The sequence below is a fragment of the Ovis canadensis genome, chromosome 11 (genome assembly GCF_042477335.2).
Source record: "Ovis canadensis isolate MfBH-ARS-UI-01 breed Bighorn chromosome 11, ARS-UI_OviCan_v2, whole genome shotgun sequence".
Lineage (NCBI taxonomy): Eukaryota > Metazoa > Chordata > Mammalia > Artiodactyla > Bovidae > Ovis > Ovis canadensis.
In genome coordinates, this window is record NC_091255.1 from 15,638,021 (window position 1) to 15,653,704 (window position 15,684).

Genomic DNA, 15,684 nt, shown 5'->3' on the forward strand with positions numbered 1-15,684 from the left:
TACAGTGGAAATAAATTCAGTGAAGTACACACACAGAAAGTACCAGTTTGAACAGTGATATATTAAAAATGTGATGATAGATTCTTAGGGCAAATGCCACTTCTTTCTCCTTTCTTTCTGTCCTGCCATGCCCCTTGCCTTTAAGAGAAAAGCAATAGCTTTAAATCAGTTATTCCTTCCTGCAATGTCATCTCCCCATAACACCCTCAAAATCCACATCAACTCTACTCTGCTGTTGTTGGCCTGGTCTGCAGAGACCAGGAGTTGCAACACCCATTAAATGGCAAGAAAGCCAAGCTTCCTAAGCCAGCACTAATACTATGGGCAGAACTTCCATCAGACAGCTTGTGGGTCAAGCAGAGGGGAAACGCAAGGTTCTACCAGTGCTGGCCTGCCCAGTGGGCCCTCTAAGGGAAATTGAGGAGCACAACCAGCTTTATTAAAATAACAACTGGGCAAGGCGCCTACAATGCTTAATGGAGCATATGGCCTGGATCTGGGGATGGAAGCTGCACTTTGCATTCTTTTCCAGGAAGGGAGGGAGTGGCAGTGGCCTAAAATCCCTGGAAACTCTCCTCAGTGCCCTGGCTGGCATCCTGGAGATTTTCCCAGCTTGTTCTGGGAGGGGTATCCCACTCTAAGCAATAGGTTCCACTAAGTCCTATAATAAATAAGACAACCACTATGGAAGTCAAATATTTAGATTCCCACTAGAACAGGGTTTCCAAAGTGCAGGTCCATGAACTTACAATATAATATTTACCACTTCATGCTTAAGCCCTTTTTCATCTCTTTCCTGGGTTACTACAGTTATAACTTGCTCTTTCTCTTGATTTATCTCCTATCTCCTTTACTCTAGGGAGTTTTAGCAAAAATTTACATAATTTACAAACTCTTTGCTAAATCTAGGATGAGAAATACAGTACTGGCCTAATACAAGACACCATTCAAGACATTAGTATTCTTTACTATCAGTACAATTCTCACAGCAAAATCTTGAAGGTGTTTTTATTACCGGTTTGTATTTTAATGAGTCACCTTTAATATGTTTTCTAGCTATTCTCTATTTAAAAGTGAAAAAGACTTCAATATTAACACCTTCTGTTTCAATATTAACACCTTAAACTATTTTTAACAAACTAATTTAATCCTTATAGCACCTATAGAAGATAGGTAACATGATTACCTACATGCTACAGATAAAGGGGCTAAGTTGGGAGGGGCTAAGTGATTTGTTCACCATCATATACACCGTAAGGAGCAAGGCAGGACTTCAGCCTAATTCTCAGATAACTGTCCTTTCTGCTGCAACTGTGTTGACTCAAGTTAAGAGTCACCAAATATGAAGCAAAATGAAAAAAAGAAAATGAAGTTAAATGATGTAGCTAATTGTTTTCAGACCTTTCTGTGGCAGATTAAATTAGATCTTTTCAGACTGGTTTCAGTATTGTTTTTAGGAGGCAATCAAATCTCACTCTTTAAGCTTTCAGATTTCAATATTTGTTTCAGATTCAATTCCATGCAGCATTCTTTACTGAGACTCTTGTATGGATCAGATATAGCACAACAGGCTAATACTACAATGACGATGAATTCACACTCTCCTCCTCATGGTCTGTTCATACGTCCATGTTCAGATCTGGGAAATATAGAGGATTTATATGTCCCTTTGCTTAACTCCTTCCTTAGTCCTCTCCTCCACTGACTGGCTTCTTCAACATTTACTAAGCAGAGCTGAATAAGACATGGTGCATGTCCTCTGGAGTTTACACTCAATGAGAGAGATAAAAATATGAGAATAATTTATAATAAATCTTGATAAATGCAGCAACAGAGATATGAATAAAATGCTTTATGAGCCAAGAGAACTGAGCAGCTAACTCAACCTGGGGACATGAGCACCAGCTCTTCCTAAGACCGCATCTTAAAATGTGATGCTCAATCAAAATACCAGAATGTCAGCCCTTAAAGCATACCTTCACATACTCACTAGTCCCCTACCACCAACAAATTCTCACTATCTGTATGCTGTGGGGTCAAAGTGCAAACTGTTCTTGTAGAGCATTTGACCTGGCTACAGGCTGGAAAGAATTAAGTGATACAACCCCCTTAGCACTTGCTTATTTTTACTATCAGACATCTAGTGGGTTAAACGGTAGCCAACCAAAAGACATGTTTGCGTCCTAACTCTCAGAACCTGTGACCTTATTTGGAAAGAGAGTCTTCACAGATGTAACTCAGAACCTTGAGATGAGATCATCCTGGATTATCCAGGTGGGCCCTAAATCCAATTACGAGTGTCCTTAAAAGATGCAGAAGAGGGCCCATGTGAAGGCAGAGGCGGAGACTGGAATGATGCAGCCCAAGGTATGCACAGCCAAGAGCAGCAGTAAGAGGCAAGAAATTATATTTTCCCCTAGAGCCTCCAGAGGGAGTGCCACCCAGCTGACTACCACGGCTTCAGATTCTCACGGCTTCGAAAGCGGTGAGAGAATACCTCTCTGTTGTTTTCAGCCACACAGTGTGTGGTCATTTGTTACAGCAGCCACAGGACACTAATACAAACCTAACATATTTCTCTCACTAAAAGCTTAATATAACTGTGTGGGCATCACACCAAGCGGATCACATGAACTAGGTCCCAGCCTGCAGGAAGCTTCCACAGAAAGCCATGGGAATAGCAGTAGAGCAGATCTTTGAAAGAAAGAAAAGAAAGAAAGTGAAGTCGCTCAGTCACGTCTGACTCTTTGCGACCCCGTGGACTGTAGCCCACCAGGTTCCTCTGTCCATGGGATTCTTCATGCAAGAATACTGGCGTGGGTTGCCATTTCCTTCTCCAGAAGGGGCGATTTCCTTCTCCAGGGGATCTTCCTGACCCAGGAATCGAACCCAGGTCTCCTGCATTGCCGGCAGACATTTTAACCTCTGAATCGTAGGTCTTTGGTGTGACACAAATCTGCGTATAGGTTCCTATTCTGCCACGTATCAGCTTATATGAGCTGGAAAATTTAATCCACTCCAGTACCATTGCCTGGAAAATCCCATGGACAGAGGAACCTGGTAGGCTACAGTCTATGGGGTCGCAAAGAGTTGGACACGACTGAACGACTTCACTTTTCACTTTCAGGCGTCAGTATCCTTATGTGTGAATGGGAACTGGTGTAAGAATTAAATAAGATAAAGCTCCCAGAACATTTGAGCATGATGGCTGGCTCACAGTAAGCACTAAGTAAACATCAAGTACTATTATTATTATTGTGGATACAAATGAATAGTATATATGGATAGCTGAATAGACGACAGTGATCAAATAGAGAAGGGAGTTTGAGTAAAGTCAATTACCAGTTAATTGCATGGATCTTTTTTCCAGCCCAGTGTCAAATGTTCAATTAACCTCTCTCCGTCAAGGCCCTATGGCACTACCACTACCATCATCAGAAACAGCTAAGAGTTCTGAGACCCTGTTTGCTGTTTCCACATGTGCGCCCGTGGCTGATTCATGTCGATGTCTGGCAAAAACCACTACAATATTGTAAAGTAACTAGCCTCCAATTAAAATAAATTAATTAACTTAATAAATAAATTTTAAAAGATTGGGGAAAGGACTGTCTAAAAATTGTTTTAAGAAAGGCAAAGTCATTCAGCCCAAGCCTTTATCCAGTTCTCTTAACTTGAAAAGCTGTGTCTGCCTTCTTCCCTAACCAGGAGTCCTTACATTTTTTCACTAAAGATTGATGACAGCACCGATGCTCCCAAGTGATCCTCCTTGCTATTTCCATCAACTTATTGCTCACATCTTCAGTCGTTCCCTTTCCAATAGTGTCTTCTCTACCCACAAACACCTTCCCTCAAATGTGCTACCCACCATGTTCCCATTCCAATCCTCCAGGATGGTTTGGCCAACCGCTTAAATTCAATCTGTCCCAAATTAAATTTAGCATGTCTTCCACTGCCCGACCCTCTTGCAGTTAAACTCCTCTGGTTTGATGCTATTCCTATTTTCCAGGCACCAAGGCTGGAAACATATTTGTCATCTCAGGGCCTTTACACTTGCTTCTCCAAGTCGCCTAGAACACTATTCCCTAAAATTTTTATAAATCTGGTTCCTTCTGATCATTGAAGTCTCATCTAGACTCCAGAGATTCCTCCCCTGGCTTCCTTATTTGAAGAATCTCCCTCCCAAGTCACTCTCTAGCTGAAATCGTTTCATTTTATTCATAGAACTTTACAATCTCTGAAATTAATCTTAGGTATATTCTGAGTTACTTATTTTCTAATCCACCCTCTATGAACTGCTTGAAAGCAGAGACCATGTCCGTCTATCATAAAATAGGTGCTCAGTAAACATCTTCAAATGAATAACTTTCCTGGAGTTCTATTTTCTTCCTCATAACTACCACAGTTGCTCAACCCCACAACCTAAAAAAGGTAAATATTTAAAGGAAAAAACATATCTTGGACAACAGCATCCCAGCTGACCTCCCTGTTGTTTCCTCCTGATTCAGTTCATCTTACATCCTACCTGTGACATAATTATTATAAATTTCAGCTCTCATCTTGCTAATTATTTCTTTAAATTTTTCTGATAAATAACCCATTGGCTACAAAATTAGGTACAAACTCCTTATCTAGGCATTCACTGTTCTCTTCTGGTTCTATCCTGTCTTTTAAAAAAAAAATAACCTCTTTTAACCATTTATTTAAAATAATTGTAAGAACGTCAGGTTGCAAAGAAATGTACAGGAACTTCCATGTTCTCCTTCCCCAGGATCTCCCCAGTGTTCACATCTTACACAGTTCTTGCGCAATATCAAAACCAAGAACCTGGTACAATCTACTGTTCATCTAAATGTCACCAGTTATACTCATGGGTGTGTGTGTGTGTGTGTGTATGTGTGTGTGCATGTGCGTGCGCATAAGCATGTAGGCTCGACTGCATAGCTCTGTGCAATCTGTCATACGTATAGTCTTGGGTAATCACCACCATAGTCAATTGTACCATCTCCACAAAACTTCCTCTGTTACCCCTTTAAATCTCACCCACCACACCCCACTCCCACCCTGCCCTGGCTACTACTAATCTGTTCTTCATCTCTAGAATTATCTCATGCATGTTCCATACATAGAATTCTTTATTTGTACTGATGAGTAGCATTTCATTGAATGGGTGTATCACAATTTGTTTAATCACACATTCATTGAAAGGTATTTGGGTAGTTTCCAGCTTGGGGTGAATACCAATAAAACTGTTATATATGAACATTCATATATAGGTTCCTGCATGAAAATAAACCTTAATTTTTCTAGGATAAATTCCTAGAGTGAAAATGCTGACATCTTACTTTTGTAGCCCCATTTTCCCCAAATTCCACTCTAATTCCCATCTAACAGTCAAACAGGACTACTTATACTGTTTCCTTTCACTCTGTTTTCTAATCCTTTCCTCAACATTTGTATATTTATTATTAAAAGCTGCCTCAAATAATTTTTTGAAAGTAGATGAAGAAATAAATTAATATACATAGAAACAGAGATGGAGAGAAAAAATGAACACGATAGTGTTTTATCAATCCTGTCCCAATAAAAATATGATCTCTTTCCTATAAACCTGCATCTTACTTGCTAAACTTCTTTTATAAAAGCTATGTTCTTCCACAGTCTCATAGATGCATATGCCCCACTCCCACTAAAATAGTAAAATCCCTGAAACAGATCATTTCTTATTAATTTTACATTCAGTCAGCCACTAAACATGGTGTTTCTGTTAGAGCAGGAGCTCAAGCAAAACAAAATCTTCATTGTTGAACAAATGGGTGAATTAAGTATCTTTGCCGGAAGGGGGCTCTGGCCCAACCAGGAAACCAGGATGTTATATTTGCATTAAAATGATAACTAACAATACAAGTCTATACAGGCTAAGTGCCAAAGGATAATAGAAGCAAAAAATATTTCAGAAGTGCAGACAAGTGGGCAATCCTTTCTGGGACAGTTGAGAGATACTTTCTTAAAAAGGCTTTGTTTGAGGGAATCCTTGAATAGATGAGTGGAACCAAAATAAATAAATAAAGAGAGTCCTTTTTGATCATCATTAGTTAAAGAACAACATATGAGTTGATCTCATTCTCCGTAGCTGCATCCATAGTAGGGATGTGCCCAAATTTTTAAACCATTCCCCTAATTAAAAACATTTAGATTTGCATCAGTTAGGATTAAGTCTGAATCTGTGTTACAGAAAACCCAACTAACAGTGTCATTAACACAAGATACTTTATTTCTCTCTTATGTGAAAGAAGCCCAGAGATAAGACAAAGCAGGGACAGTACATAGACTCTACGGTCTTCAGTTCCACCATCCTAGAACATGGCTTCCTTTTCCAAGGTTGCCTCATGAGCCCAGCCAACACATCTTGTTACAGGCAATTGGAAGAAAAAACAAAATGGTCCATCTCCCAGCTAAGCCAGCTCCTCGAATGCAGCCTTCCAAAAGCTTTGTAGCATATTTTCAGTTCTATCTCACTGGCCAGAATTTAGTTACATGACCATGCCTAGCTGCAAAGGAAGCTGAAAAAAAAAAAAAGTGGTCTTTTACATGAATGCACTGCTGTCTCAAACAAAATTTAAGATTTTGTAACTAAAAAAAGGATAATGGATATTGGGTAGCAGCCAGCAGCGAACGAACAAAACTGGAATCTTGTCCTGCCAATGAGTAAGGAATGTCATCTTCTACAGCCAGGAAAAAGAAAAAAAGGAAAAGAAACACTTCACTCCCTGACCCTGAAATAAACAAACAACCAAAAAATATATATTACATCTGGTTCTAGTCCCTAAAATAGAAGAAACCTTAATCCCATTTGTGTAAATTACTCACTCCATTAACAAAACAGTTTTTTTTCCCCTGAAGCTTGCAATATTCTTCTGATAATCGTGTCTGAGTTTCCACCATGAACAGACGAACTATAACCTTATAACCCTGTGGGTTTTTACTTCAAATACCTGTTGTACTTTTTAATCAGCAAGCCAGTACTGAATTTGGACTCCCTTGCAGATCTTTGCCAAGTAAAGTATTTTTCTTTTCTTAAACTATTTTTCTTTTCTTAATGCTTCTGTGTCTCTAAGTCTTCCTTCACAGTAGCCTCAGCCACAAGGTTATTTCTAGTTTTTCACTATTATAAATCATGTTACAGTAAACAATTTGTAAATGCTTCCATGTATACATAGTGACAATTTCTCAAACATAGATATCTAAAAAAAGGACTTGCTGGGACAAATGATATGCACATTATTAATCTATTCTACAAAGCTGCTATCCAAAGAGCCAGACCAGCTTACAGTCCCACCACCATTATATGAGGGTCCCTGACTTCCTACACATCACCAACACAAGAGATTATCATTCTTCTCAACACAGGAGTTGATCATTCTATTTATTTTCAGCAAATCTGATGGGCAAATAAAAAATGCCCTGTTTTTTACTTCAACTGCATTTCCCAAATTGCTACCTAATTAGTAATTATAGTCTACCTAGGTTGAATAGCTTTATTATGCTTATTGTCCATTTGTATTAAATATTCTTTGAAGTGTTGGTTATCTTCTACCCATCTGGATTGTCTTCTAATTTACAGGAAATCTTTATGTAGCCTGTAAAATTAATCTTTTCTTATACATATTATCAGGAGACGGCAATGGCACCCCACTCCAGTACTCTTGCCTGGAAAATCCCATGGGTGGAGGAGCCTGATGGGCTGCAGTCCATGGGGTCGTGAAGAGTTAGACACGACTGAGCAACTTCACTTTGACATTTCACTTTCAAACATTGGAGAAGGAAATGGCAACCCACTCCAGTGTTCTTGCCTGGAGAATCCCAGGGACAGGGGAGGCTGGTGGGCTGCCGTCTATGGGGTCGCACAGAGTCGGACATGGCTGAAGTGACTTAGCAGTAGCAGCATACACATTATCACTATTTTCTTTGAATCTATCCCTTATCTTTATTTTATGTGATCATTTCAAAGTATTAAGCTTTCATATATTCAAATTATCAGTTACTTCTTTTCTGACTTCTGGGGTTTTATCTTGCTTAGAAAGACCTTCCTACCCAAAATTACAAACATACTGTTTTCTAATACTTGTAGAGTTTGCTTGTTATATTTAAACAACATGGAATTTACTTTTATATGTGAGATAAGGGAGGATGTTCTCGAATTATTTTACTAAAGGATAACCACTTGCACCAATACTATATACTGAAAACTCTATTCACTCCCCTAGTTTGAAGTGTTATCTTTACCATATGTTCAATCATCACACTGAATTAAGACAGTTCCTGAACTTTATATTTCTGTTTTACAGGTCCATCTTTCCATTATACATCAATTTTTATTGGAAGGTTTAATTACCAAAATTCTATAATATGTTTTGACACCTCATAAATCAGGCTCTTTCCTATTGGACCTTAAAAAAACCTTAGTTATTTCCACAAATTTTCTTTGCCTGATAAATTTTAAAATCCATGTATTAAATTCCATTTAAAAATCCCATGGAAGGGATTTCCCTGGTGGTCTAGTGGCTAAGACTCGGTGAGATCCCTGGTCAGGGAACCAGATCTTACATGCCACAACTAAAGATCCCTCCTGCCACAACTAAAACCCAGTGCACCCAAATAAATAATCCTATGGCGATTTTTGAATGGGACGGGCTCAGATTTGAAAATGAGCGATTTCTTGTTCTTTTTAACAGGACTTGAATGTTTTCCAAATTAGCTTATATTTACCAAGTACCCAATATGGCCTGAATTCTGTGGAAAATTCAAAGGAGTTTAAGACAGTTTTTGTCCTATAGAAATGTACAACCTGGTTGGTAAAAAAATATAAACATTTTGTACTGCATTAAATTACAAATACTGTATTTACAGAACTAAACTTCTGGTTCACTTATGACCAGCGTAGCATGCCCTTTGAGGCTGATTTTCGCCTCTGATTTCACTTCTGTTTTATTTTCTCCTTTGGCCTTAATTTTTTTTTTCTTTTTAAACACTGACAACAAGGTTAACTATTTATATGTATAAACAATTTTTTTACAGTCACTTTAAGTAAGAAGTTCTATTATCACCCCCATTTTGCAGATAAGAAAACTGAAGCTCAAAGAGGTTAGGTTAAGTAACTTTCCCAAGATCACAGAGCAATCTGGAGGACAACCAGGGTTTGAATCCAGGTTTCCCTGACTTCCGCCACCGTAGGGCCTCCTCTTCTTTCCCCCTTTTAAGTTTCTGCTATTTTATCAACTGCAAAAGTCACCTCTGAAATAAGATTGGGGAACGAATAAATGAATGCCATCCAGGTTTATTTCCTGTTTCACCCTCTCTCCACAAGTCCAGGGAAAAGTGAATAGTAACATTAGGTGTGGGCAAGGGAGGGCATGTTGCGCTCTGCTGCGGCAAGGCTGGTTGGTCCAGTCAGACTCCCTCTCCCTCCTTTTGCTTTCAGCTAAGAACGGGATCTACTAAATAACATAGAGTCCTACACAGAACGACAATGTGGGACCCCTTGCTCAAAACTTACTAAAATATCAAGAAATAAGCGGAGACCACTAAACAAAGCATAAGCCCTTCTAGGCACGGGGGTGTGGGCTCAAACATAGGGCCCGTACTTGAGCCCTGGCTAGGAGTTTCTCTTTTTTTCTAAGCGCAGTCTCTGGCTTTGCAGATTCACAGCCTTGCTCTGACGAAGAAGGCTGCTCAGAAGTCTTCCTGCCCACAGACAGCGACTACGACTCCAGTGACGCCCTGAGCCCCCGAGACCTGGACCTGGTCTACCTGTCATCGCACGACATTGCCCAGCAGTCCCGGAACGGACTGAGCGGCAGTGCCCCCGACGTCCTGCAGGTGCACGATATGAAGCCTCCTTCGGGGCCAGGCCAGGACACCGATCACGCATGTGCCGAGCTCCTGCACAACCTGACCCTCGCAGGCCTTCCGCCCAAGAACCACGCCAAGATGGCGCCAGGAGCACGGCCGCCGCTGGGCTTCCTGGGAAAACGGAAGTCGGCCAAGCAGCCGCACTACGGCGGCTTCAGCCGCCATCACCGCTGGCTGCGCATGCACGGTGAAACGCAGTCGCTGTCGCTGTCAGAGGGCGTGTACACACAGCACCTGTCCAGGGCCTGTGGCCTGGCCCAGGAGCCTGAGGAAGCCGAGCGACTAGGACCTGCCCCCGAGGGGCCACGGGGCCTGGCTCTGGCCCATGCTGCCAGCCTCCCAGAGGAGCGGAAGAGCAGCCTCCAGGACCCTAGGCCTGCGGTGCACCGCATCTACGTGGAGGCCTATCCTGCAGCCCTTGTGGACGCCAAACCCTGGGCCGCCTTAAATCCTGCCGTCATAGGCCACTCGGGCCTGCCCAGTGCCGGCGGGCCGGAGTTGAGCCCAGAGGACCCTACCACTTCCCCTGTGTCGGAGATACTCAGCAGCATGCTTTAGGGAGGTCTACAATTGGCTGTCCACTTTTCGCTGAGAGTCCGTGCATTTTCCATCACCCTACCCCAGCCCTCCTCCACCCCTGTTTTCACCCAATTTGAACTGCTTTCAAGGTTAAAAATCCACAGGTTAGAGGTTCAAGGTCCTCTTTTTTAGAGCTGGAGTGGAGGCAAGAGTGGCCAGTCTCATACCCAGTTCAGCCTATAAAGGACATAAAAGAGCTTTAGTGTCAACATGGAGTCCTGGACACAAGAGTTCAAGCATACCATCCTGATGGTCGCACCTGTGGCAGAGGTTTCTTGTTCAGTTTCTGCGACGTGTCCAGCTTTTTGTGATGCCATGGACTGCAGCAGGACATGCTCCTCTGACTCTACCTTCTCCTGGAGTTTGTTCAAAGTCATGTCCATTGAGTTGGCAGTCCTATCTAACCATTTCATCCTCTGCTGCCCTCTTTTCCTTTTGCCTTCAGTCTTTCCCAGCACCAGGGTCTTTTCCAGTGAATCCACTTTTTGCACCAGGTGACCAAAGTATTGGAGCTTCAACTTCAGCATCAGTCCTTCCACTGAATATTCAGGGTTGATTTACTTTAGGATCGACTGTTTGGATCTCCTTGATGTCCAAGGGACTCTCAAGAGTCTTGTCCAGCCTTTCAATTCAAAAGCATCTATTCTTCAGAGCTCTACCTTCTTTATGGTCCAACTCTCATATCTGTACATGACTACGAGAAAAACCATACCTTTGACTATATGAACCTTTTTCTCCAAAGAGATCTCTCTGCTTTTTAATACCCTATCTGGGTTTGTCATAGCTTTCCTTCAAAGGAGCAAGCATCTTTTAATTTCATGGCTACAGTCACCATCCACAGTGATTTTAGAGCCCAAGAAAATGAAATCTGTCAGGGCTTCAACTTTTTCCCCTTGTATTTGTCATGAAGTGATAGGACCAGATACCATGATCTTAGTTTATTAAATGTTGAGTTTCAAGCCAGCTTTTTCAATCTCATCTTTCAGCTTCATCAAGAGACTCTTCACTTTCTGCTTTTAGAGTAGTATCATCTGCATATCTGAGGTTATTGATACTTCTCTTGGCAATCCTGATTCCACCTTGTGATTCACCCAGCCCGGCATTTCCCATAATATACTCTGCGTAGACATTAGATAAGCAGGGTGACAATATACAACCTTGTACATCTTTCACAAATTTGAACTTGACAGTTGTTCCATGTCTGGTTCTGTTGCTTCTTGACCGACATACAAGTTTCTGAGGAAATAGGTAAGGTGGTCTGATATTCCTATCTCTTTAAGAATTTTCCACAACTTACCGTGATCCTCATAGCCAAAAGCTTTAGCATAGTCAATGAAGCAGAATTAGATGTTTTTCTGGAACTCCGTTGCTTTTTCTGTGATCCAGCAGATGTTGGCAATTTGATCTCTGGTTCCTCTGCCTTTTCTAAATCCAGCTTGTACATCTGGAAGTTCCCGGTTCGCATACTGCCGAAGCCTAGCTTGAAAGATTTTGAGCATTACCTTGCTAGCATGTGAAATGAGCCCAGTTGTACACTAGTTTGAATGTTCTTTGTCATTGTCCTTTTGGATTAGAATGAAAACTGACCTTTTCCAGTCCTGTGACCACTGCTCAGTTTTCCAAATTTGCTAGCATATTGAGTGCAGCACTTTAACAGCATCATCTTTTAGAATTTTAAGTAGTTCAGCTAGATTAAGATTTTAAATAGTTCATCAGCTCCACTAGTTTTATTTGTAGTAATGCTTCCAAAGGCCTACTTAATTCCACACTACAGGATGTCTGGCTCTAGGTGTGTAACCACAGCATTGTGGTTCTCTGGGTCATTAAGACCTTTTCTGTATATTTCTATGTATTCTTGTCACCTCTTCTTAATCTCTTCTGTTTCTGTTAGGCCCTTCCCATTTCTGTCCTTTATTTTGCCCATCTTTGTGTGAAATGTTCCCTTGATGTCTCCAGTTTTCTTGAAGAGATCTCTAGTCTTTCTCATTCTGTTGTTTTCCTCTATTTATTTGTGTTGCTCTTTTAAGAATGCCTCCTTATCTTTCCTTACTATTTTCTGGAACTCTGCATTCAGTTGGGCATATCTTTCCCTTTCTCCCTTGCCTTTTATTTCTCTTCTTTCTTCTGCTGTTTGTAAAGCCTCCTCAGATAGCCACTTTACCTTCCTGCATTTCTTTTTTAGGGATGATTTTGGTCACTTGCTCCTGCACAATGTTACAAACCTCCATCCACAGTTCTTCAGGCACTCTGTCGACCAGATCTAATCACTTGAATCTATTCATCACCTCCACTGTATAAGGGATTTGATTTAGGTCATACATGAATGGTCTTCCAAGGTGGCTCAGATGGTAAAAATCCACTTGCAGTTCAGGACACCCAGGCTCAATCCCTGGGTCTGGAATTGGTTGTCTGGCATGGCAACCCACTCCAGTATTCTTGCCTTGAGAATCCCGTGGACAGGGGAGCATGGCAGGCTACAGTTCATGGAGTCACACAGAGTCAGACACGACTGAGCAACTAACACACACGCCTGAATGGTCTAGTGGTTTTCCCTACTTTCTTCAATTTAAGCCTGCATTTTGCAATAAGGCACTTGTGATCTGAACCACAGTCAGCTCCAGGACTTGTTTTTGCTAACTATACAGCTTCTCAATCTTTGGATACAAAGACCATAATCTATCTGATTTCAGTTTTGATCATCTATTGATGTCCAGGTAGAGTCATCCCTTGGGTTGCTGGAAACAGGTGTTTGCTCTGAACAAACAAACCATGTTCTCTTGACCAAACTGTGTTAGCCTTTGCCCTGCTTCATTTTGCATTCCAAGGCCAAACTTGCCTGTTATTCCAGGAATCTTGATTTCCTACTTTTGCATTCCAGTCCACTATGATGAAAAGGACATCTTTTCTGGTGTTATTTCTGGAAGGTGTTGTAGGTCTTCATAGAATCAGTCAACTTCAGCTTCTTTGGCCTCAGTGGTTGAGACATAAACTTGGATTACTGTGATGTTGCACGGTTTGCCTTGGAAATGTACTGAGATCATTCTGTCATTCTTGCGGCTGCACCCAAACACTGGATTTCAGACTCTTGTTGACTAGGAAGGCTACTCCATTTTTTTTCTAAGGGGTTCTTACCCACAGTAGTAGATATGATGGTCATCTGAATTAAATTCTCCTATTCCTCTCCATTTTAGTTGACTCTTTCCTAAGATGCCAGTGTTCACTCTTGTCATCTCATGCTTGACTGTTTCCAATTTATTCATGGCCCCAAACATTCCTGGTTCCTATGCCTTATCGTTCTTTATAGCATTGGACTTTACCTTCACAACCAGACACACCCACACTGAGCATCATGTCTGCTTTGCCCCAGCCACTTCATTTTTTCTGAAGCTATTAGTAATTGCCCTCTGCTCCTCCCCAGTTGCATATTGGCCACCTGATTTTGGGGGGGGGGGGTGCTTATCTTCTGGTGCCATATCTTTTAGTTCTGTTCATGGGGGGGTGTCTCAGCAAGAATAGTGGAATAGGTTGCCACTCCTCCAGTGAACCACAGATTGTCAGAACTCTCCACTATAACCCATCTGTCTTGGGTGGCACTGCACAGTATGGCTCAGCTCATAGCTTCATTGAGTTATGAAAGCCCCTTCACCATGACAAGGCTGTGATCCATGAAGGGCTTGGCTGAAGTAGGATAACCCAAGAGCCACCCTCAGCTCTGCAGCTGGCTCTGTAATCTGACTCCTGAGTTTAGTCTCTTTCAAGCATTTGTGATTGATAGGAAGGAGTTTTACAGATGAAAATAAGATTAGCATTGTTTTTCCCTCCATTCCAAACCTTTAGAAGAGTTTGTAGAAAGAAGCCCAAGTTGTGTCTCTAGGGAATAGGGTCAGTGGCCTTGTCCTGGGTTCCCTGTCAGATAAACCAAGTTGTTCCAAAGTGCATGTTTCTCAGCAGCTCACCAAATCCAATCTGCCCATCAGCACTGATCTGATTATTAGGCCTTGGGTAGGCCTTTTCTTCAATTTAGTGCTGTGTGGAAACCTCCAGAAATGAAAGTAGAGGAGGCATCTCTTCTAACTCTCTCTTGCAAAGACAGAATAGGCCAGGAAGCAGCCCATTCTGTCCACTCAGATCCCATTCAAGCATGAAAATGGGCCATGAATTATTCCTGGGTGCAAGGAGATGGCTGAGTTAAGTGGAAGTCTGGATTGGAGACAAGACAAGGGGAGGGAGATGGAGACGTGCAAAACTGTATTTCCTTTCCAGTCCTAAAATAAGCAAAGCCGTGGGGACTGTGACTCTGAGAATGATAATGGATCTGTTGCCGCTTCTTAGGTGATAGATTTGTAATTGGACAAGAAAGTGCCCTTCAGACGTGGCCAGGCAGGGATGGAATTTTCTCAGTGACTCAGGCACATCTCCTCACCCCCGCACAGGTCATCGGACAGACTGTCCAGAGTTTCAGACAGTCTGCATTTCCTTCTTCAATCCTCAGTCAGTTTTGCTCCTAGATCAGCTGCCCCACTGGCCTCGGGAAAAATCTTAAAAGGCCTTGTCGGTGGCTCCATGGCTATGCCCAAAGACACCCAAAAACCTTGCTTTGGTCTCAAGGACTCCCACCTGCCTTTCTCACAAAGGAGAAACCCAAATCAAAGAGCAGTTACATTGGGCATTCAAAACAGGCATGAGTCTTCTTTCCTGGACCCAAGATCCATTCAGTTCACTGATGGTCCTTTTCTGCTTCACAGGCATTTTGGTTAAATATTGCTCTTTACGGTCCTACCCCTGTCCCCACAGTCCTGCTATTCCTTCTCATGGTAAGTCATACGAGGTCACCCGTTCACAATGTTATTCTGATTCCTTCCATTTTTAAAACATTTGATTTAAACGTAAGTAATTATCCTGGTATATAGGTACAGATTTGGTCTGTGGCTTGTGGTCATTAGAAAACTAAAGCCCAGAGCTCAGTCTTTGTTTTAAGAGATTTTCTACTCAATGAACCACTCCCCACCCCCAAAGAATGTCGATCAGAATCACTGCAACTCCTTTCCCAAGCCTGGAAGGATTTTTAAATGCAATTTTATTCTGTTCCAATTGAATTCTATTCTAGAACTAGAATAGACCATAAAATTAGTCGAAGTCCTGGCATTTACAGATGAGGCAGTTAAGGCCCAGAGAGATTAAGTGACTTATTCAAGG

The 15,684-nt window shown here is 41.7% G+C and overlaps 1 protein-coding gene across 1 annotated transcript in view; it reads left to right on the plus strand.

Annotated features, from left to right (window-relative positions):
- Positions 1-10,467, plus strand: part of ANKFN1 (ankyrin repeat and fibronectin type III domain containing 1) — a 481,844-nt gene extending 471,377 nt beyond the window's left edge. The window contains exon 17 of the mRNA XM_069602536.1: positions 9,698-10,467. Within this exon, the coding sequence (XP_069458637.1) occupies positions 9,698-10,467 (770 nt within the window). The remainder of the gene's footprint in view (positions 1-9,697) is intronic.
- Positions 10,468-15,684: the final 5,217 nt, after the last annotated feature.